General features: G+C 39.4%; 1 protein-coding gene across 5 annotated transcripts in view; it reads right to left on the bottom strand.

Moving 5' to 3' along the window:
* The window catches only part of JARID2 (jumonji and AT-rich interaction domain containing 2), a 284,195-nt gene that overhangs the window by 110,878 nt on the left and 147,769 nt on the right, over nucleotides 1-25,548 (bottom strand). For 3 of the 5 annotated variants that reach the window (XM_036448052.2, XM_036448054.2, XM_036448051.2), the window contains one exon: nucleotides 2,461-2,602. The exons of 1 other annotated variant lie outside the window; for it this stretch is intronic. In XM_036448052.2, the coding sequence (XP_036303945.1) occupies nucleotides 2,461-2,602 (142 nt within the window). Of the gene's footprint in view, nucleotides 1-2,460; nucleotides 2,603-12,938; nucleotides 13,074-25,548 lie in introns of those variants that run through there. One more of the 5 variants, XM_036448053.2, reaches the window with a different exon arrangement.

Genomic DNA, 25,548 nt, shown 5'->3' with positions numbered 1-25,548 from the left:
CTTTTCCCTTAGATTGTCAAATAAAATAATGACAATAACCAACACAATAGCTATATAAGTGTGAATGAATCAAAATTATACCTTTTTTTTGTTATATTGGCAAAAAGTATATTTTTTAGTGTGTCGCAAAATTTTACAAATTAGTTTATGTGTGCCATGGAATAAAAAGGAAGAAAATTGCTGCGGTATACTAACAAAACCCCAAGAATTCAGGTTCCAGTTCACACATTCTGCCTTAGAAGACAGGGTTCCTACCAAATTATTTATACTAAATATTTATATATTAACTTCCTGTGGAGTTAAAAAAAAAAAAAGTGAGCAAAAAAGTATTAAAACATTGTGAAATAGATGTCCCTAACTTCCCCACCTGTTGATCAATTACACAGCCCTTCACCGGTAACACAGGCTACCATAGACCAGCCCTAAAACTAGCCTGACATGTTAACCATCTTCAGTAAGTCTCTGGTAGATTTCAGATGTTTGGTACATTAAAAATTAGAGTAGATTAGCAATAATGAAATTTGCCTTAAGTTCATCCTAAATGAAGATTCTCTTTTTCACTAGCCTAGAGATTAAAAGCTAAATTCTTTGCATAAGCTGCCACACCACACCAGTGTATCATGCAAAGAGGAAGCCAGCAGCACTGTCATCTGAGAAAGGAGCCAGGGACAAAGGACCCCTCCAAGAGAATGAGGCCTGCTGATCTTCACCATCAAGTTCCCACGCTGCCCGGGTCTTACCAGAGGTGAAGGTGATGGACAGTTACACAACACAGCTAAAGGACTGGGTGCAATCACTTCCAACCACACAGTCATAGAATTTTGCTCCACAAATGGAGATGAAAGGTGATGTCAGATGTATGAGAATCTACCATGTTTGAAAGCTTGGATAACATTACATATTCTAATATATTTAGTGGTTTGGTTTAGCGCATCCTCAATGATAATGTAGTTCTCAAATTGAGGCAGAGCAATATGTTAGACACTCACCTAAGTGTCCTTAAAAAGGGTAGCATACAAATTCCAGTACACTGACAGAGATACTTCTTATTCATGCTTGCTAACTGAATAACAAATCCAGTGACATCCAAGGCAAGGTGCTGATGATTACAAGAAAACTGAGGACGGAACTTAATACAGGTGCTGTGTTATGGAACTTTTTAAACAAAGACACTCCATGTTGGCGAAAAACAAACTAACACTTGGTGGGATGCACCTCAAATTTCAGATCCAAAGTATAGTTCTGTTAAGTATTTCAAATATCTACTCATGCCTAAAATCGTTTTGATTTTCCACCATACTCAGTTCTTCAAAAGATATAAACATCTAGATAGTTTCCAAAGTATAACTATAATTCTGTAGAAAGAGTAAACAGAGAAGACCAGACCAGGGGAAATTTTTCTCCTTTCCCCAACCTCTCAAACCAACAGACTCTAAGAAAATGTCATTAATCTAGTCATCCAGGAAAACGTTAAGTATGAGAATGAAAAAGAAACAAAATGAAATATAAATTCTAAATGGTAAATTGTAGGGGGACAAAACATAAGATATGAAATAAAACAGATTAATGAGCAAAAGGTTTTCTAAAACATTCAATTGAAACCATCATTATATAATGTCACCGCCATTGTTTGACCATGAAACCACAAACTCTTAGCTACAACAGCCAACTTCCTTATCCAACCATCTTATGTTTATTTTTAAAAGTCATTTAAAAAATAAATAAATAAATAAAACCTGCTGGTAAACTCCAAGTTTTAAGAGCCTATTTCACAACTACTAACCTGATTAAACACCATATGGATTTTGCTTTCCTGATTTTTTTTTTTTTTGGGGGGGGGGGGGGTTGAGGTTTTCAGAAACACGATTAATTCTTTAAATTCTTAGAAACATTTCTTTTTAGGAATTACAAAACACCATCTATTATACTCAAGAAATACTACTAATAAAAAATCCATTGAAATAAACATAAGGCAGGTTCGGCAGGCATGGCTCAGTGGTTGAACATTAACCTATGAACCAGGAGGTCAGGGCTTGATTCCTAGTCAAGGCTCGTGCCAGGGTTGTGAGCTCGATCTCCACTACGGGGTGTGCAGAAGGCAGCTAATCAATGATTCTCTCTCATCCTTAATGTTTCTATCACTCTCTCCCTCTCCCTTTCTCTCTAAAATCAATAAAAATAAATATAAGAATTACACATTGGTGACTCGACATTTTTTATGGCAATAACATGTTTTATTTGGCCCATACCATTTTTTGTGTATATTTATTTTCAGTTATAATTAATGGACTATATTTTAATACCAGGACATTTAATATAAAAACTCAGAACTTTGACTCCTCTATGAAAAATCAGGAGACTGCGTGAATGGGCCCAAGTTTGTTTCCATGTGGCAAAAACTGACGGCTCCTTTGCAGTCCCTGGTTTAAAGCACCAATACTTTCAGTCTTAGGTACTAACCTTTTCCTCGACGGCCCTTCTTCAAAATCTGAAGAACTAACATCGTTGCTAGTAGAGGACACTTGGGATGCATCATCCTTCTCATTCTCTGACTGTTCTGATGCTGGTCCTAATCCCTTAGACTGGCCATTACCAAGGAGCCCTACGGGTGAGAAAAGAGGACAAACACTTAAACACATGATATCAGGAAGCAGCACTTTACCACAGTTAATCCTACACAATGGCTTGTGATTGATAGAGAAGAATTTAAAGGCAAATATTTCTTTTGAATGGGGAGAGAAAAAAATCATACCTCATCTAATTTGAACCTTTTACAAGAGTGAATGCCTAACAAATTAAACAATTTTAATAGTTTAAAAAAATTCAAGCAGAAAATCTTAATTATAATAATATACTGAAGGATTCTTCTTTAAGTACATAAATATCTTTTAGGGCTGGGAGTGGAAGAGAAGAAAGGCATCTCAAGTATTACCAATTCAAACTAGTTAACCTTGAAGGTCTAAATATTTACTTTAGAAATATAATGAAGTCCTTTTTGGAATTGCCTTCAGGGACTAGTACCTGCCATATAAGAAAAAGTGTCATTATTGTATAACCATATCTTAGTTATTAACTAGAAATCCTACAACCCAACTTCCTCTTCATAGCAATCCTATATAATAAAAGGATAATATGCAAATCAACTGAATGCCAGAACAACTGGTCACTATTATGTGCACTGACCACCAAAAAGGGGCAGACGTTCAACGCAGGAGCTGCCCCTTGGTGATCAGTGTGCTCCCAGAAGTCGGGCTCATGGCTCACAAACGCAGTGACGGTGGTGGGAGCCTCTCCCAACTCCAAGCCAGTGCTAACAATGTCAGATTGCAGGCTTAGGCCCACTTCCTAAGCCTGAAGTTGGACATCACTCAAGAGCTTTTGGATTACAAGCAGGCACAGGCCGGGCTTAGGGGACCCCACCACCACCGAGTGCACGAATTTTGTGCCTCAGGCCTCTAGTCCATTATATTAGATAGTCACCATATTTGCCTTTGACTGTCTTAAAGTATCAGGACTATCTATTACTACATTTATAGCACCATGTAGAAGAGGGAGTTGTGGAGGCCCAGCATGGGTAATTATACTGGAAAAAGTTCCTAGGGAAGGGTTATGCCATGTAATATGGAAGTATTTAACATGCATTAAGGCCATATTAATGGGTGACAGTTGAATAAAAAGCCTGAGGGGTCTTCTAGCATTCAGGTGTCCTTGCATCTAAGGTTCTTGATACAACGTAGATTCTACCCATAGGGACGCTTATACCAACAAAAGTATCCACAGCAACTGACCCCCAATTTCACAGTCTAGTCACCAGCCTCAGGGGCACCAGTAGGAATGCTAGCACAGTATCTGTAAAATAGTAATGGGACTTGGCTTTTAAACGAAGCCAAATGTGCTGGATGACCCCTTGATTTTAGTTCTTCTTACTGTTCCACCAATTTTGTACACACTTAATTCGCTGTATTAGATCCCTTTTAGGTTGAAAAAGTGATTTCTGTTAGTTGTACTAAACACTATGTAGATTACAGTATCTTATACATTGGTTAAAATTTTCTGAAAGAACATTGTACACTGCAACAAAGCCCTGGGACTTGACCTGTTTATGCATGCAGTGCTTCAGTTATCTATTTTTACATCATTTCAGAGTATCTGTAATAACATGAGGTTGGAAATCTAATTCAGTGCAGTAAATACAATCCTGCAGCTGTTACTGACACATGTGGCTTTGGGAGTCATGAATACAATAGGGAATGAAAATGTATACAACTTCCCAAAGAAAGAGAAATGTGGGGAGTTTGCACTAAGGCCAAAAAGGGACGTAACTGTATATAAACCTAACGGTAAAACTGTGGCTGACGTTTCAAAGATTAGAGCTGTGGTCATTACAGTGGTCATTACTGAGCATATAGAACATGGCTAGCATGAATGAGTTAAAACATTTTCATTATTAATTAATGTCATTAATTCTTGACATAGTTTGGATATATTTTATCAAATATACTAAAATTAATCTTACTTGCTTTTTAAATTTTTTTAATGTAGCTCTAGAAAACTAAAACTACATATGTGGGTTGAAATTACACCTTTATGTATCAACACTAAATTAGAGCACTTTGGTAATGTCACATTGTGGATAGGAGAGTTACTAGCCCAACTAAACAGCCCAACAAACAGTAGGAAGATATAGATAACTGACTTAGGAAATGGGCCAGGGACATAATATGTATCATATGTAAAAAGAAGACAAGATGAATGAATTGCCACACTTGAAAAGAATGAAAAATTCATAGTAAAAATTCTAGTTCAGCATCGTATGTAAAATTAATACGAAAAAAAAGCAGATATGCATCTAAATATGTGTACTCTTCGTTGAGTTCCAATATTTCAATAGTACATAAGTACATAAAGGAGAATAAAGCAAGAAAGAAGAGAGGGAATATATATTCATCCACTCATTTTCTTAAAACCCCATATGCCCGGGATACAGGCATCCCAAACAAAATCTAAATTCCAGTGAGAGGAGATAGATGGACAAGCATACATGGTTGTACCAGTTACTAATATGTGCAAAGAAGAAACTTTCACTTATAGGGCAAGAAGAAGTGATAGAGAAGGGCAATGAATATGACTCAGTGGAGCCAGCAAGCAAGCTTGCAATACTAGTGCAAGATCAAAGGTGGAATTTGCATTATGCCTAAAAATAGAACATGAAAACCAGTGTGACAGTGGTGTTGAAGGAGGAGTAAAAAGAAGTGTATTTTTTTTTTTTTTTTTTTTTTGGTGAGTGTGTGTGTGTGTGTGTGTGTGTGTGGTGTTTTTTGTTTGTTTATTTTTTATCTCAATTTTCTAATTTTTTATAATTAAACTACTAGAGGCCTGGTGCACAAAATTTGACATAGTTTGGATATATTTTATCAAATATACTAAAATTAGTATAGGAGTAGACCTTCCTTCCCCTGGCTGCCAACACCAGATTTCCTAGTAGCCCTGGCTTTGTCCAGAAGGACATCAAGTGTAATTAGCATATTATGCTTTTATTATTATAGATTACAGATGTCCCCCATTTTCCCTCCCTTTTGTCCATCTCCACTCAACCTCCACTGTCCGCCCCCGACCAGGCCTTCACAACATTATTGTCTACCAGAGGCCCTATGCACAAAGATTGGTGCAAGAATATGCCTTCCTTCCCCTGGCTGCCGGTACTGCCTTTGCTACGGCCTGGAGCTGCCCTTCTGTCTTCGCATGCTGCACAGAGGCCCAGAGCAGCTGGGCCATTGCGGAATACCTGCGTCATTGCCATGGCAATAGCACAGGCATTCTGTCCTGCCCTGCTGGGTGCCTGAGTATGCAAATTAATCCATTATCTTTGTTGGGTAAATTTGCATACTCACTCCTGATTGGCTGGTGGACGTTGAAGTTACAGTCAATTTGCATCTTACTCTTTTAATAGTGTAGATGTCCATGGCTATGCATACATGTTCTCTGGTTAATCTCTTCCAGTCCCCTCTATCTTCCTCACCTTAGAGATCTGTGTGTCCATTCTATGCATCCACACCTCTGGTGCTGTTTTATGCATTAGGGAAATGAAAGACAGGAAAAGAAAAGAGAGAAGAGAGAGGAGAAAGGAGAGGGAGAGGGGGGAAGGTGGAGGAAGAGAGGAATGGTTTTGAAAATATATTTGGATCAAGGAGGAAATAAGGAAGAACTAGATGCTGCTAGGTGAAGGTGGGGAAGAAATGCTTCCTTACCCTTAGGTACATAACAAGACCTTAAGTATTTTCTGAGTGAGGAAGCAACAAGTGAGTGAATGATTTAACAGAGAAATGTTAAGATATTCAGTGACAGCTATACACTTGTCCTTCTAACAAGAATAATCTCGCTGAAACCAGTTTGGCTCAGTGGATAGAGCGTCAGCCTATGGACTGAAAGGTAGCACATTCTATTCCGGTCAGGGGCATGTACATTGGTTGCAGGCACATCCCCAATAGGGGGTGTGCAAACGGCAGCTGGTCATGTTTCTCTCTCATCGATGTTTCTAGCTCTCTATCCCTCTCCCCTTCCTCTCTGTAAAAAAATCAATAAAATATATATTTTCTTAAAAAAATAGAAAAATCTCAGTAGATTGTAGACAGTATTAGTGATTTTCAAACTTGATCATGAGTAAAAAATCACCTGTAGATCTCTGTCAAATGCAGTCCCCTAGTCCTCAACCCAGTTATGCTTCTCTAACAAATTCCCAGCTGGTACTGAAGCTGCTCTGGCTGGTCCAGAAACTACCTTTTTAGAAACACTATTGTAGGAGAAAACGAGGTTCAAACCTGTAAGAGACATGATATCCTTAAAACACTATAAAGCTCTAGGCAAGTGCGAATGAAGTCTAAGAAAATCAATTATACTGCACAAACTATCACCATACAACTCACAGTTTAAGAAACACACATCTGATTTATCTTCACAGAAAAGAAACAGCATGTGGCCAGGCTGGTGCTGAATTTCCCCAGAGCAAATAGGATGTGGGGGGAGAGGATGATAGTTATTAATGTGGCTGATAGCAAGAGTCCTAGGAAGATTCCCCTAGACAAAGGGGGAGGAGGCAACTAGAGAAGGCCCCAGCTCATTTTTTTTTTTTTTTTAAATAACCCAGTGCTCCCAGCAAGACCTAGACAACCTATTAGGAAACACGTGACCAAATATTACTCTGCCAGTGAGGAACTGGAGGAGGGTCTTAATAAATAGGCTATGTTCCTTGCCTGGTTGTGATCCTGTAAAATGGACACCCGCTCTTAAAAGTGTTATTAAAAGTCTCATTTTTGCCGTGCTTCTGGTTTCCTAGTCCATCATTTGAAATTTGGACAGGACACGGTGAGGCACCCAGTCCCAAAGTTCTGTATGGGCATTCTGCCACTTTTTATCACTAATTTGTGAAGTGAAAAAAAAGATTGCTTACAAAACCTATCACGGAGCTGTAAGAGTCTACTAGTGACAAATACAGACTTTTAATAAGTAACAGGCTGGGAAAGGTGTTCATATCTAAGAGGCTTCAGTGTAAAGGGGCATATAATGTTTCTTCCCTTCAAAAAATCAAATGTCCAAGCATAAGGGCAGGAAAACTGGACTATAATATTTTTTTATGAAAAATGGGTAATTTTAATGGACTGTATGTGAGCCCAATGTGAGGCAAACAGATGAAGATGATCTGAAATACTAAGGCAAGACTGGGCTACATTAAAAGAAATAAAAGTAGTGGGTCCATTGTTCGGAAGCCCTTACTAGGCTAATCTCTTCAAAAAGCTCCAAAATTTCCCCCATTCCAAGGATTAACAATGACTGATTACTTCAAGTACAAGAGAGGTAGCTTGTGGACTGACTTTCCAGAATAGGAAAATGGGGCCCAGGCCAGGAAATTGATTGCCTGTTATGCAAATTGAATGACCTTAGCTTTTTCTGAGCTTTTATAGGGGGGTGGGGGGGGAGGTGGATGGAGAGAGACTGACTTGTTCTGCATATGAATGACTTTTTCAATTTGAGTGCTACCATCCTGTGTATGTCAGCACAAAGAACATTCACATTTATTTTTAGTCTACATGGTTGGATAAACCTGAGCTTTTTCTTTTGTACACACCTACACACACACACACACACACACACCCTTTTAACATCTCCAGTATACTGACTACCCTCTTTCATTTTGAATGTTTTCATCCAAATCCTACTGCCTGATCCAAAGGAGCCAGGTCAGCAAGATGGGATATGATGCCACAGGGCAGAATACCCATTATTTTAATATTAGACAAGCGAATGGATGCTACCTTTCCCTTCCCCTAACAAAGCCCTGCTAACTATTTTTTAAATTATGATTGTTAGTAAATGAGAAAAGATGAAAAGGCATCTCCTCCTCTATCAAACACAAACTGATTTTATTTTCCCAAACCCCTCCCCCAGCCTACACAAACCTTTGTTGGGGAGAGGAGGTTAAACAGAGGAAACTGAATGGCCCAAGGATTCAGTCTCCCCACATTAGCATTTGTTCTCCTCTATTAATATTCAGTAGGTTGAACTTAAATTAAACTGCGTCTATTGTCTTTGACAAAAGCAATAAATATGAGCTGAAAATTCCAAATCACTGCAGTAAAGGGGACTGCCTGTAACCTCAGCTAGGCTCCATCAGCTGAGGAGGGGCAAGCCACAGGCCTAAGACCAGGCATCCACCACAATGGCAGGGCCCATTCTCTTAGACTGAGAACCCCGAGGAGCTCAGATACAACAGACCCTGCCATCAAATTCAGGAACTTTTCATCCCATCTCCTAAATCAGCGAGAAATGAAAAGAGAGAAGGCCACACACTAAAACAATCTTCTTTCGAAGCCTAGAACAGCAGCAGCAAAGGGGGATACTAAGAATTCCTGTTCATGATTTTTCTTTTGCCTTAACGTAAAAGGGGTTGGGAAACTAAAACATAAAGGAGGCTAAAGACTCCTTCAGCTAAAGGAACTTCAACTAAGCAACTGATGAGAGCCACGGATTTCAGAACACAAACACACATAGAAGGTAATTCTTCACTAATATCTGAAAAAGGGACTGGAATGTATATACAGTCCTTGTAAGCTTAAGATGTTTTAGACATAAAGATGTTTCACTAGTCCTCTCCTTATCTACATGTCATTCAATATAAAAACTAAGAAAAGTGTAGTGTTTCTATTTCACAAAAACAATGCTTAAAAAAGGGAGGGTTAAAGAAAAAAGAAAAACAAGGAGACTTTGAAGCTGTTCTGAGCTTCCAAAACATCTGGAGCACACCAGACGCATTACCATATTAGGGAGAGTCAATGGCTTTGGCTTTGTTGTAGGAGGGATGCACAAAAGGTAATTCTGTGTTACAGAGCCAATGCCCGTCTGTCACCCTGTCACTGTGAGACAAGGTATCACATTACATATTAAACAGTCAAGCATCCAAAGAGAGCTTTCCTTTCAGCAGCTGTGGGTGCTTGAGTGTGTGTGTTGGGGGATGGGGTTGGCTGCAGTCCTCTGAGTTGAGAGAAAAATTATAAAAGCAGCCCCCTTGGTTGAGGTAGAACTCTCTGAGGTAGTCAGAATGCATAGCTTACTGCCATTACTAATGAAAACACCTATTTTTACTCAAATTTTGAGAGAAAAATTGGATTGCTGGCTTATTGTATTTGTATGCTAGGGAAAATCTGCTCAGGCCAGCTTCACAGGTTCAACAGGAATATGGAGTTAAAACCCAACTATACATTTTCGGGTCAGCAGCTAAGCTCTTCCCACCTATCCTAGGATTCTAGGAAGAGGGTGAGCAGTGCAGGGATGTCATTGAAGCCAAGCCCAGGCTGGTCCACTGACATCCTCTCCTTATCGAAATGCTGAAAGTGTTGGGAACAAATGGCAATTGTGAGGCATGATGTCACCGTCACACTCATGGTCAGTGAAGCGCAAATGAAAGAGGTTTAATACCTCGGCTTAGGGAAAATAATTATCCCTTCCCCTCAGGAGAATGGCCCCTGAGCAGACCTGGGTTCCCCTTTGTCTACTCTCAAATCAGCTATTCCAACCAAGAAAATGCAGTCCAAAAACTGCCAGGGGTCAAAGAGTCCTAAGACACAGGGAAAACATGGTGTTTTTGTTGTTGTTGTTGTTGTTGTTGTTAGTTTAACATCCAAAAGGATGGTAGGAAATGGATGGGGAGAGAGAGAAAGATTGCTTCAATGGATCCCATAGGAGCCATTCACAGCCACCAGACAAACCTTTATATCCCCCTCCCCCCACACACACACACACACACACAAATCTTGGGGATTCTAAACCTCCTTCACATGTTCAATTTTTTGAGAATTAGTGTTAGGTAAAAACCTGACACAGTGATAATTAGTAACGTGGAAAAGTTGGGCCAAAGCAAAAAAAGCATTTTGTCCTATTTCAGAATCAAGCAAATGGCTAAATCTGAGAGTCGAGCAGGATAAGAGCCCAGAAGGAAGCCAAGAACAGGGAGAAGAGGGAGCTCAGAAGGCACTGCCTCACCTTCAGGCACAAAGGAAAAAGCCCACCCAAACAGATGCACATTTATACACAGGAAGAGTGACCAGATTACTGCTATGAGGAAATCAGCCCTATTCAAGCTGTATTAACCCCAAATGAATGAAGATGATCAAAAGACAAAAGATCTCTCCTTCGCAAGTCCTTCCCAAGAGTCAAAAGAAGAGGAAAAAAACCTGTCATGGAGAGAAGGCTGGAAAATGCCAGCCAAAACAGCACCGTTGAACTTCATTCCATATAAAAAGCACTCGGTGGGAAGGCTCCATGATCTCTAGGTAAGATTTCTGAACCAACCCAGAAGCTACTGAAATTCTGATAACAACACAGTGAGCAAAACATACTGTACGTTTGGGTGCAGTTCTCTTACTTCTTTGGGGAAAGGGCTCCCCTCCCTCTACAATCTCTCTTCCTTTTCACTCATTTTTCAGTTTTAACATGATTTTTGCAACAAACAGGAAAGGTACAGTACCTTGAACAATTGTTATTAAAATATAAACATCCACATTGGATGCAAAAGTACAACTTCTCATTGTAGAGCAATCCTAACGCCTGTAGACCCATCCCCATCCACACACCTTAATAATTTAATACAGGCAAAACCAGTCAAGTGCAGGCCACCTGGGCAACCCACTTGTAACTGTCCATCAAAAGCAGGAATCCTTGGGAGTCCTCTAGGACATGCCACTCTCAGCTGGTCCAGTACTAAACACCCAAGAAGTCAAAGACTGCCTTCCACATTCAGAAGCAAAGTGATTAAAGACAATGTTGCTGGAAAATGAACTACAAAACAATGGCATCGTTGCAGAGCATGAGACCAACATGTTTAAAGTTTCGTGTTCAGATAACCTGACATGCAAAAATCCGATTTTACAAATCATGAAATTAGCACTTCTCAAAAGAAGATTTCCATATATATATATATATATATATATATATATATATATAGAGAGAGAGAGAGAGAGAGAGAGAGAGAGAGAGAGAGCATGTTCTGAGATAGCTAGTGATGTTATCAGAGAACTAGTGCTAGCCTACCTTTTAAGTAATGACTGTTGTGTGTGTGTGTGTGTTTATAATCTTTAAAGCTTCACACCATCCTTACATTTTCCCCACACAAATGTAACTTAGTCAAAGAAACAGGCTCTCAAATATTATTAGCAAATCTCTACCAAGTTGAGCAAAGCTGGCTTTAATGCAAATCAACGAATCCCACCAGATTAATAAGTTTTGTGTACTAGTCTATGATGATAAATAGGCACAACACAAAATACTTTGTGTCCTGACTGACATCATAATTCTTGGCTAAGTAAATGCCACACGTTACTCCCACACCTCTCTGGCTTCCTTGATTTCCTAAGACAATACAAGTGGATCCCATAGAAGTTCTACATTATTTTGTCTGAAGCATGACTGGGAGGAGCAGGTTTCCCAGTACCTTCATTATCTCACTTACACATAGGCCAAAGAACTGCACGCCCACTTTTCAGATGAATATGAAAAAGGATTAAGTGGGTTATTTAAAGAAAAAAAAATTTTTTTGTTCAATTAAAAAAAAAAAAATCTGCTGACAGTAAACAAGCTCAGAGAGGCCTACTGCCTTTATTCTTTCCAATGCTGAAATCGAACGGAAGCAGAACAGAAAGCAGAGCTCCAAGCATGTGGCCACAAGAATCTGTAAAAATAATGAGGCACCTGAAATAAAGGGCTCCTAAAATTCATTCATGTTTTTATGTATTAACACAAATATAGATGAAGGCAGAGGAATCAAGAGCACTGGAAGTTTAAAGCTTTAAGGTCTAAAGCTAGAATCACTTGGTGTATCTATTTACATGCCTCAGTTTTCTCTATCTTTCAAGGAAAAAGACAAGATAGTCTGAAGGGAAATAAAACCATCATGCTGTTTATAAAGAAAACCAAAGCTATGGTAAGGATGAACTTATTAACTTGAAGCAAACATCTATTTTTAAATGCTGGAAATTATCACATTTATTGGCAATAAAATAAAGGGACCAGCCATAGCTGGATGTCATTCAGAACCCAGAAAGAAATGTCTAAATTCACACAAGCCTGGCTAAAACTGCAGATTTGGCCAAAATGGTCAACAGAGCTAAATGCTTTAAGAGCGACATTAATTCTCTCTTGTAAATTTCCATAGTGCCTTTGCAGGAGCCTCCACTACCCCTAGGGAGGATATCAAAGCTAAAAGAATATTAATATTAAGCAAATCACAACACTTTTTACATACTCATGTACATAGCACCTTGCCATCCATAATGGATTAATCAAGACCCCAGTAAGGAAACCCACAAAAGGCCTATTTCTCCAACAAAGGCCATACCAGCCTGAAACAAATATAGAGCTATTTGGTTTTTATTTTATTTATAGAAACAGACCTTCTATCCCAGGTTCCTCAAGATAAGCCACCAAAAACTGCACCTGACAGACCCGTGGAGCAGCCATCCTCAGAGCCGGATCATTGCAGAGAGACAGAGAGGAAGGAGGACAGAGGGGAGGGAGGGAGGGAAACAGAGAGGAAGGAAGAGCGCGGGGAGGCAGGCTCCAGAGCACTTGTCAACAATCCTCCCAGTACGTAATAAGCAGGCGGCAGTGCAGATTCCGGCAGTGCAGATTCCGCGCAGAAATAGGACAGCCCAGGGGCACAGGGAGGGGAGAAGGGAGAGGGACCGGGCGTACGAGGGAGAGTGGGTTATTTATTTGAGTGGGAGGGAATCTAATTCCCAAGAGGAGAGGTCTGGGGCTTTTTCCCTCTCCCCATAAATTTAAATTAAAAAAAAAAAAAAAAAAAAAAAAAGGAAAAGAGGGAAGAGCATCTCGTCCTGCAATTTCCCCAACCTGCAATGCAGACAAATCCTTATTTTAGAATTTCTGACATGCAAGTGGGGTGGGGGGTACCTTTGACGGGGGCGGTCCACACTTCTGTAAGCCTAATCTGTCAGACCACTGCCCCCACTCATGCACACACTCCACCCCCACGAATGGTGGGGTCCATGGCACATTTTCAATGGCATCCCTTTTTAATATCATAATCTGTGTCATTCAGCACTTGCCTTTTATTTATTTTTATTTGTTTTTTTGGCTGGGAAACCTGGGCAGCTCTCCAGACAGACTGCAGAAATCTCTTTCCACATGCTCCTCCTTCAGCCCACCCTCTCCCTTCCTCCAATTCCAGCGACCAGGGTTACTTATGTGAGGACCACATGGGCCACAGCTGCCCTCCCCACCCCAACACATGGACACTCCTCCCCCAGGCACATAAATTCATCTAATCTAATAAAATAGAAGTTGTTTTCCCTCATTGTTTCTTCAGGATCTTTCACAAAACAGGCTTTGTAGCCTGGCAGCTGCGAGAAGGGTGAAAAAGGCAAGACTCCAACAAGGCTGGCCAGCTCCCTGGCCTCAGATAACTGGAGTTTGCATCTCCTTTCATATCTCAAAAGCTTTTAGGTTTTTAAAGTCAATTCTTTTGAACTTCAGTTGGAAATTATAATATCCCAAACACATGCTCTGAACACCATCCCGCACTTTCCTCTTTACGCTTTTCCAAAGGGTGGAAAAAGATGGTGCATCACCCTCAAAGAACCCACACAACTTTAAAAATTCTCCTAACAGATTCATCCAAGGGAACTGGAAGAAGAACACTGCTTACTATTATTTTTAGTTTGCTACTGTTGTTCTTATTTAACCAATGAGTAAGCCCAACAAATCACCAGGGCCTATCCACCTGCATCACGTCTAAACAAAAAATACCCGGAGGTAGGTGATGGTCTTCTCTAATCTCTACTTGGTATCCACCATTTTAAAATCAGAATTGCCCTAGCCCAGTGTTCAGCAAACTCGTAAGTCAACAGAGCCAAATATCAACAGTATAATGATTAAAATTTATTTTTCAGAGCCCAATTTTTTAAACTTAAACTTCTTCTGACACCATTTCTTCAAGATAGACTAGCCCAGACCATGGTATTTTGTGGAAGGGCCACACTCAAGGGGCCAAAGAGCCACATGTGACTTGCAAGCCGCACTTTGCTGACCACGGCCCTAGCCGGTTTGGCTCAGTAGATGGATAGAGTGTCAGACTGTGAACTGAGAATCCTGGGTTCAATTCTGGTCAAGGGTACAAATCTTGGTTGCTGGCTCTTCCCAGCCTGGGTCCTGGTCCGGGCAATCGATGTGTTTCTCTCACATCGACATTTCTCTCTGTCTTTCCCTTTCTCTTCCACTCTCTCTAAAAATCAATGGAAAATTATCCTTTGATGAGGGAGGAAACAAACAAACAAATAAATAAGACAACCAGAATTACAGATAGGGCCTTAGGGCCAATCTAATGAATCCCCCACTTGAAAGGTGAATAAACCAAGGCACGTGCACGTATGGTTCTTATACAAGATCGCAGAGCCAATTCCTTTGACAGTCTTAACAGAAGGCCGTCCATGAATCCTGTGGTTTTTGGGGACAAGGATAAGTAACACACTGGAACAACCTCACTGTACAATTCTCTGTGGAGCATACACACAGTTGGAAAATCCCTCCGAAATCTTTCCGAGCCCAGTAGGAGCCCATAGAGCAGGCCCTCACTGACTTCTCTCCAGAGAAGTATATTCCTATCATGTTGAACAACTGCTTGGCATGTGTCCCACTGCAGTATAAGTCATACGCAGTTAATTAAAGGACATTTAAGGAATGACTATTTGGCTTTTTTCCTCTTCTTTCTGTTGGGACCTGTCTATTGGAGCCTTCACTAATCAAAAGCACCCAAAAGAGAGAACTAGAAGGGAAATAAGAGACAAATATTTGAATGTATAATAATTCTGGGGAAAGGTTAGTAATAAAGTAGAAACCATAAGACAGAAACAACTGGCCAGAAATGAAGCTTGAGGGTGTTGTATGGTTCCTTATCCCCAATCATCTGACAGGAGTGTGCAGGAACCATCAGCAGTACTCTCCCAACTTTACGGCTGCTTTCTCTTCCCATTAGCTAACATGGTAACAAGGTATTTAAAATGAAAAAGGCAAGACCTAACAGGACATTGGCCCAGGCTGTTTTTACTCCCAAAACTATTATTAGCATTTGATTGCTCTCAGTATTTATTAAAATAGAGGCTTAAGTAGCTCAGGGTGTCCAACTCTGGCCTGTGATCTGCTGGGTCAGGAAGGAGAGTTGGAAAACTCTTGCCAATGAAGGGTTGTAGGTTTTGGACTGTTTAGATAAAATACTGGTTTACCAAAGAGGAACATATCAACAGTTCCAGACAGACTAACAACATCCAAGAGGACATACACAATAAAACTGAGAGCTAGTTTCAGTTTAAGAACAGCAACACAACCCTCACTATTTAAAGCCTGAAAAGAAGAGAGGATATAAAGGGTGAGTCTGGCAAGCACTCTCTCTTTATTCCAAGTTAATACGATTGACAATACCAGTAGATAAGCTTTAATGGTCAAAGATCAGAACAAGTCGCAATTCTTAGACTTCTCCAATATTATCAACTTCAGTCTTCCCCGTTTTGTTTACTTTACAATAAAAATTTAAAAAAGAGAGTATATCTGCCAGTCCACAGTCAAACCCAATTACTAAAACATTAGCTTTGTTCTTTCCCCTTACTATTTAATTATTTTGAAGGTATGGCACAAATATGTAGGCCTAAATAGTATTTTATTTCAGTATGCTTGATTATGAACTTCACAAAAAGAACATCATATCATGTTTAGTCCCTGGGAACTTGTTTTTCCCCAGCTTGACCTTAGGTTACTAAGATCCATCCATGATCTTGCTTACACTTTACCCATCCATTTTCAGTATTGTTTATCATTGAATGAATATTCCACAATTTATTTTGATTCTCTTGTTCTAAAGTGTTGCCAGTCTGTTGCTATCACGAACCATGTTGCAAACTTTCTTCTGTTTATCCCCTAAAAAGCAGGTACTAGTCTTTCTCTGGGATACATACCTAGGAATGGAATTATTGAAAATTCTTCAATATGCAAACACTCAAATTTATAAGTTAAGGTCAAATCAATTTCCAAAGCAGGTGTCACTTTTTGCTTGTGCACCAGCAGTGTTATCACTGTATACCTAAATGTTTAAATATAAAGACCTCCTATTACTCAAGGCTCCAGAAAACAAGGCACTACAATTGCTACTTTAGAAGAGAACTGAATTTTAGAAAGATCTCCTTTTCCTAAGAAATGCAGTAATGCCAGCCAGGTACATGGCAGCCATCCCATCTAATTATCACCTAAACATCAGGACATCTAAGGACATATTTTGCTGGTAAGAGCTTCAGAATCAATGACCTACCTGTATGCATAACCATTTTATTACCTCTGAGTCGGGCCAACTCCAGCAGCCCACTGAATACACTTCATATTTTAAAAATATATGACTGGAGCAGACCCCAATTTAATAAGATAAAATGACAGTGGATTCATTTGCATGACTTAATCAAATTCGGATATATAATAGTACTCTGTGTTGATTAATTAAAGAACCTACTGCTTCAGAAGTATTAAGACCATGTTTAATTCGTGTATCAAATCAAGGAAGGCAGTGTACATTGAGAGCTAGGGCCCATCATATAAAGGAGAGACAGACTTTACAGAGTTGGAACAAGACATAGAACATTCCTTATCATTCATAATCTCCCTCCAAAAGTTCTAATTTCCTGCTACCCATACAAGTTACTGCTTACAAAAGTACCACCTTAGCATTTTAGTCCTTTGCAACTTACAATAATTTAAAAAAAAAAAATGCTTAGCATAAAGGAGGGGTGGGGGTACAGTGGATTGCCCTGTGTGAGAGAAGTGCACAAGGTTTTAGAGTCTGAGAAATTTCCAAATAGAAGAATTTTAATGATCACACTGCATTAGTCATGTTTTCACAGAGATATTTGTTATTTGAGCTGAATTACATAGTATTGATCATGTGACCTAGGCCTGCTAATATTTGACTTTCAAAAATATTAATGAAGTGGGGTACTTTACTGCAGCTGCCATAATATAAACAAACATTACTTGTTAGAATATTTAAATGAGAGTAAATACACTGGCAATATACCAAGCAGAATTAGGTGCACATGGAGTCTGACTTGGACTCTTTCCAAAAAGGTTTGGTTAATTCCTGAAGCACCAACAGCGCTCAACTAACTGTATAAATCATGTGGCTGGCTCTATAGCCAACTTGACTTCAAGGCCACACTGTACAATTATAAAATAATACCAATAATTATAAGAACAGAGTACAAAGATCTAGGCTGGGTAACTATATATTAACTGGTGAAACAAACTTGGTTTATTCACTAATATCAATGAAATGGCACTGCACTTAAACCAGGAAACTCAAAAGGCTATCATCAGAAAAGACAATGTTCCGTCAGACTTTTTTAATTAGAAACAAAAGCTGGAAGTGACGAATAGTGAGAACCTACAACCAAGATTACTCTACCCAGCAAAGTTATCATTCAGAATTGAAGGGTAGATAAAGAGCTTCACAGATAAGAAAAAGCTAAAGGAGTTCATCACCACCAAACCAGTATTGTATGAAATGCTGAAAGGTATTCTTTAAGAAGAGAAAAAAGTAAAGATAAAATTATGATCAACAAATACATATACATCAACAAGTGAATCTAAAAATCATGTGAATTAAAAATCTGAGGAGCAGAATAAACTGGTGAGTATAATAGAATCAGGGGCAAAGAAAGGGGGTGGGTTAATTATCAGGTGGAAAGGGTGTGAGGGGTGCAGGGAGAGACTGGACTAAAATAGTACACCTATGGATGAGGACAATGGGGGGAGGGTAAGGGCAGATGGGGGGGGGGGGTGGTTGTGAGGGAAACCAGATGGAAGGGAGCTATGAGGGGAGAGAGAAGGAGAAACAATTATAATAATTTGAGCAATAAAGATTTATTAAATTAAAAAGAAGAAAGGGAAAAAGAGCTGGTTTATTGGTAAGCATCTAGCACTAAGAACCCAGGTGGTTCACTGTACACAGCACAGTACAGACAAGGTGGCATGGTTCTAATACTAGTTTTACTTAACTGTATAAACCTCAAAGAGAAACCCCAAAAGGGCTCTGTGCTTCAGTTAAGGCCAATTGCATATGTAAAAGGATTGATAGTATATAGCAAGTGCTATCTATATAGTGTGTCATAATAAACTTTGGTGTTAATTAACCAAAATTTTTGTTCAATATATACTGTAAATTATCCTACATAATAAAACCGTGATATGCAAATCAACTGTCATGCCTTCGCACAAGATAGCCACCTCCATATGGTCACAAGATAGCCATCCCCATGTGGTCATAAGATGGCCAGCACGGAGAGCAGTTGGGGGCAACCTGGCAGGCAGGGAAAGGCAGTTGGGAGCAACCGGGCCAGTAGGGGAGGGTAGTTGAGGGTTACCGGGCCAGCACGGAAGCAGTTAGGCATCAATCAGGTTGACAAGGGAGTGGTTAGGGGGTAATCAGGCTGGTAGGCAGAAACAGTTAGGGACAATCAGGCAGGCGAGCGATTGGGAACCAGCTCCAACTGCCAGTTTAAGCAGGATCCCTGTTCCGACATCCCCCGATGGGTCCCAGATTGGAGAGGGTGCAGGCTGGGCTGAGGAACATACCCCCAACACCTCACCCCCGTACATGAATTTTGTGCACTTGGCCTCTAGTTTTGTTATAAAGACAAACAAGATAAAATATATTTTGGCTGTTAATATATTTTAAAGTGATTCAGGTAATAAATTTTAAAAGGTCTAACAGATGATGCCAATTAAAAGATTATCAACATTGAGGTTATTCTGAAAACATAAGCTAAATAGCATAAAGTAAAGTTCAAACAGAATCTCAAGATGGCTATTTTACCTACTGAAGAATAATAAATAATAGAAAACTGTTTGCAAAGGACTAAAATGGAACACTGACTCAGGTCACTGTTGCAGAGTGGCTGATCACCTTTTCAAACCTCGGATTTTGACAGTATTTATACTCCCAAATACTGCTAGCATGGAAATAAATTGATAAACTATTTCCAGACAGTCACACTTGGTAATGTGTACCAACAATTTTTTGAAGTTTGGAACTCAGCATTTCACTTTTAAAAAATAATACTAAGAAATTAATAAGAAAAACACAGGTTTATAAGCAAGGATTTCAAACCAGTTTCATTATTTTGTTGCTTCTTTTAGTAGTTTAAATTTTATCTGTGTCTATTTAAAAAAAAAAAAAAAAAAGTTATTCTGCATTAGCTTCCTGACCCATGCAACAGACTGACTAGCAGTGCTTTGGTTTTCAAACCTGATGAAATTTCATGATAACATTCGATAAGACAGCTAGCTTGGGTTCTGCATGTATGGCAAATGATACATTCTCTTCGTTACTTGAACTCTCAAACCTCAGTGCCTTTGCACATTTCCTCTTTTAGAATATTCTCTCCTCTCCATCTACCTAGAAAGCTCCTGCTTCTCATTCTGTCAGCCTTCAGTGACACCAACCGCTCTACAGGTGCTATTTTAATGCAATACTCCCAGTGACAAGCAAATATAGACTTATCATGTTCCATAACCAAGAGGATTTACTCTTGCCCACCAAAACCTAGTCCATACCTAAAGAAAATGGCTTAGGCCTAATAAAGGCTGTTGAAAGAGTAAGCTGCTACGTAAAGGCCATTTTAGGCTTTCATAAGCCGAAGTGTGCTACCTTGAAGGTCCCATTCTATAACTTACCCTCTCCCCTTTCTCTTCCTGAGGAGAAAAATAGTTCCCAGAATTATTTCTTTGGGTTTAAAAGTATTTTGCTAAGAACAACCTCTGTAATTCATAATAAACCTATTTCTTGGAATACGCTAAATCAAAATGAAAAATTCTTGGAAAAATAACCTTCAAATTTTCAGGTGAACTAAAATTAGAATGTTCATAAAATTAACAATAACCTTCACATTTCTAGGCATTTAACCCCTTCAATTCCAAAGTTTTCTGTGTTTTGGAGTCAATGATTTGTCTGTAAAGCTGTTCTGTATCTTCCTGAAAGTATTTAACCTTTTATATTCTATTTAGATAAACATATTTTGTTATTAACATGTTCAAATGAAAGACAAAATAACTACAATCCTTCTACTTTTTTTTATAAAGTTAGATCAGTCACTTAATTCTGTGTGCAATATTCATGGTATTTTTCTTAAAAGTCTCATTTACCATACAGACTACTGCTAAATATGAAACATAACTTATTAAAATTATTACATAATTTTCTTGCAAATCATATTTTCCAAAACTTATTAGCATAAGGAAAAGTGCAATGTTTTATTTTTAATATATTTTTTATTAAAGAGGAAGGGAAAGGGAGAGAAGGATATAAACATCGGTGGGGAGGAGAAAACAAGATGGCGGCATAGGGGAGACACCTGAATGCAGCCCACCACAACAATTTTGAATTTACAACTGGAAAACAGGGAAAACATCGCCCTAAAGCACCGGATGGCTGGCTAAGAGAAGGCTCTACCATCTGGGAAGGGGAGAGAAGGGAGGCTGAGCCTCAGGAACTGTGAAGGTGCAGTGAACTGTACATGCTAAAAGTCAGCCACCAAGTTCGCTGCTGGCTTACTCCCGGTGTGGGGAGAGGGTGCATAGCTAACTCGCGGCTGGCTTTCTTGTTTGGGAGGAAAACAAAACAACCCTATTGCTCTAATAGATGGCCCCAGTCAGGGAGAGGCCAGACTGTCAGGCAGTGGACAGAGATCTCTCAGAGGTGGGTGAAGCCAGCGGCCATTACTGCAGGACTCAGGAACCAAAACCTCGGAGGGAAGGGCTGACGGGAAAGCAAAGTTTGTCTGCACCACCCCGAGATTCCGCCCCATCCAAGCGGAACACAGAAGCCCTCCAGGAGGCTGGCTTTCTCATTTGGGAGGGAAAAAACAAACAAACAAACAAAAAAAAACCCAACTGCACTGAGAGACAACTCTGAGCCGGGGGAAAAATTGGCTGTCAGGGACTAAGCAAAACTTGAAAACAGCTTTTACCCAAGAGTTGCACGCGCCAGCAACCAATCTTGCAGGGCTCACCACGAATAGGACTTTTCTAAGGCGGGATTGACAAGCAACAAAACTTGTCTGCACTTATACCAAAGAGGTGTGCGCAACTGCAACTAATGTTGCAGGACTCACTGCTAATAGGACTTTCCTAAGGTGGAAAGCAAAGCTTGTCTGTGCCACCCCGAGATTCCGCCCCATCCAAGCAGAGCACAGGAGCCCTCCTAGCTGAGACACTGCTGATCCTCACAACCAATTGGCTTGGAGATCAATGCTTCCCAGTGATGCCAACAATAAGCAAGGCTTAACAACAAAACTACACACACAGTTCACAAAGGGCTACACCAAGACTGTACACCTCAGGTAACTGGGAAGGCAGTGCTACTGGGCTCTACCAGAACATCTAGCACACAAAACTATTCCATCAAATCAGGAAAGCGGCTAAAATGCAGAGAAGAGGCAGGACACAAAGGAATGAGATGGAGAAAAGTAAAAGAATGGACATTGAGTTCAAAATTATAGTTATAAGGTTTTTCAAGAATTTCCTAAAAAGGGCCGATAAAATAAATGAGATCTATGAGTATATGAAAAGGTATCAACTCGAAATAAATAATACATTGTCTGAAATAAAAAAATATTATACAGAATCCGAAAAACAGACTGGAAGATTGCAGGAATCAAGATAAAGATTTGGAACACAAAGAACCAGAGGACACTCCTCTGGAAAAGCAAAAAGACAAAGAGAATCCAGAAAGTTGAAGATAGTGTAAGAAACCTCTGGGACAATTTCAAATGAACAAACATCAGAATCATGGGGGTCCCAGCAGAAGAGAGAGAGCAAGATACTGAAAACATCGTGGAAGAAATAGTGACAGAAAACTTCCCCCACATGGGGAAAGAAATAGACTTACAGTCTAGAAGCGCACAGAACTGCAAACAAAAGGAATCCAAAGAAGACCACACCAAGACAAATCATAATTAAAATTCCAAGAGCAAAAGACAAAGAGAGAATATTAAAAGCAGCAAGAGCAAAGCAGGTAGTTACCTATAAAGGAGCACCCATACGATTGTCAGCTGATTTCTCAACAGAAACATGCAGGCCAGTTGGGAATGGCAAGAAATATTCAAGGTGATGAATAGCAAGAACCTATAGCCAAAAATACTCTACCCAGCAAAGCTATCACTCAGAATCAAAGGCCAGATAAAGAGCTTCACAAAAAAAAGCTAAAGGAGTTTGTCACCGAACCAGAATTATATGAATTGCTGAAGGGGGTACTCTATGAAGAGGAAGAAAATAAAGATAAAAATTATGAAAAACAAATACATAACTATCAACAAGTGAATCTAAAAACCAAGGGTATTAAAAAAAAATCTGATGAACAATATTAACTGGTGAATATAATAGAATCAGAGGTATGGAAGGGAAGTGAACTGACAATTCTCGGGGAAAAGGGGAGTGGGGGAAGAGACAATATAAACTGCACCTATGGGTAAAGACAATGGGGGGTGGGGAAAGGGCAGAGGGTTGGGTGGGAACCTGGTGGAGGGGAGCAATGGATGGGGGGGGGGGGGGTGTGGAAATGAGGAACATTTGTAATAATATGAACAATAAAGATTTATTTTTAAAAAAGAAAAGAAACATCAATGATGAGAGAGGCTCATTGATTAGCTACTTCCAACACATCCCACATTGGGGATTGAGCCTACAACTCAGGCATGTGCCCAACCTGGGAATCGAATTATGACCTCCTGGTTCATAGGTCAATTCTCAACTTCTAAGCCACACCAGCCTGGTAAAATCTCAATGTTTTAAATGGCAGAAATTCCACTACATAAGATAATATAATGGTTTAAAAAATATAATGGTTTAAAGAACATCTACAGACAGCTTATACAAGTTAATAAAAGGAAGATAAATGATCCAATTAAAAAATGAGCAATGGCCGAAACCAGTTTGGCTCAGTGGATAGAGCGTTGGCCTACGGACTCAAAGGTCCCAGGTTCAATTCCGGTCAAGGGCACGTACCCTGGTTGTGGACACATCCCCAGTACGGGTTGTGCAGGAGGCAGCTGATCAATATTTCTCTCTCATTGATGTTTCTAACTCTCTATCCCTCTCTCTTCCTGTCTGTAAAAAGTCAAATATATATATATATATATATATATATATATATATATATATATATATATATAAAGGGCAATGGATCTAAATAGAATCTTTTCAAAAGAAGACAGAAGGAAGGCCAAAAGGCACATGAAAACATGCTCAAAGTCACTAATTATCCGAGAGATGCAAATCAAAACGACAATGTGGTACCACCTCACACATGTCAGAATGGCTATCATCAACAAATCAACAAACAACAAGTGTTAGCGAGGATGTGGAGAGAAAGGAACCCTTGTGCACTGCTGGTGGGAATGCAGACTGGTGCAACCACTATGGAGAACAGTATGGAGTTTCCTCAAAAAATTGAAAATGGAACTCCCATTTGACTCAGTAATCCCACTCCTAGGAATATATCCCAAGAAACTAGAAACATCAATCAAAAAGGATATATGCACCCCTATGTTCATTATTGCACAATTTACAATAGCTAAGTTTTGGAAACAACCTAGGTGCCCGTCAGTAGATGATTGGATCAGAAAACTATGGTACATCTACACAATGGAATATTTTGCTGCCATAAAAAAAGAAGGAATTCTTATCATTTGCAGCTACCTGTATGGATTTGGAGAACATTATGCTCAATGAAATAAACCAGTCAATGAAAGAAAAAACACATGTTCTCACTCATTTATGGATAATAAAGAACATTATAAACTGATGAACAAAAAGATAGATACAGACACAGTAAAGCAACAAACAGACTGTCCAATTAAAGCAGGGAGGGTAGGGAGATTTGGGGGAGATAAGAGATCAACCAAAGGACTTGTATGCATGCATATAAGCATAACCAATGGATGCAAAATTCTAGGGAGGGAGGGCATGTATGGGAGTGGGGGATGGGGGCGCCAATGGTAAGATATGTACATAAATAATACCTTAATTAAAAAAATAATATATTATTATATAATAATAATAATAAACAAACAAACAAAAAAAAATACACACACACACACACACACACACACACACACACACACACAGGAAGCAGACCAGAGGAAATAAAACAGACTAGTAATAAAAATAAGAAACTATATTCTCTGCAGTGGCAATCTCCATAATTTTCTAAAATCTCTAAGTTATTCACTATTAAATAAAGTGTTTTCAATTAAAAACAAAAAACAAACAACAACAACAAAAATAACACCTTGCCCTAACTGGTTTGGCTCAGTGGAAAGAGCGTCGGGCTTCGGACTAAAGGGTCCCAGATTCAATTCTGGTCAAGAGCATGTACATTGGTTGCGGGCACATCCCCAGTGGAGGGAGTGCAGGAGGCAGCTGTTCCATACTTCTTCTCTCTCATTGATGTTTCTAACTCTCTATCCCTTTCCCTTCCTCTCTGAAAAAAAAATAATAATAATAATAAATTTTAAAAAATCAATAAAATATATTTTTCTAAATACAACAACAACAACACCTTGCTAACAAAAATATCTGTATATACGTGAAGAACACATAAAGGTAATTTTGAAACCAGCAATACATTTTGATTTTGTTGTTGTTAACCCTCAACCCAGGATATTTTTCCATTTATTTTTAGAGAGTAGAAGAGAAAGGAAAAGACAGAGATGAGAGAAACACATCGATTGGTTGCCTTCTGTACAAGTTGCAACCTGGGCTGGGGCCAGTGTCAGGGTTAGGGAGGAGCCTGCAACCGCGGGACCCTTTCATCCTCAGGCCATCACTCTGTTCACTGAGCCAAACTGGCTAGGGCAATACATTGTTATATTGAATTCAAGGATAATATGACTATCATGGCACTAATATCATGGGCAAAAGTATTCTGAAGTTGTCCCAAACAAATGAAAG

The sequence above is a fragment of the Pipistrellus kuhlii genome, unplaced genomic scaffold (genome assembly GCF_014108245.1).
Source record: "Pipistrellus kuhlii isolate mPipKuh1 unplaced genomic scaffold, mPipKuh1.p scaffold_m20_p_2, whole genome shotgun sequence".
Classification (NCBI taxonomy): Eukaryota; Metazoa; Chordata; class Mammalia; order Chiroptera; family Vespertilionidae; genus Pipistrellus; species Pipistrellus kuhlii.
The sequence above is the reverse complement of the archived record's forward strand: the minus strand, read 5'-3'. Positions and strand labels throughout refer to the sequence as shown.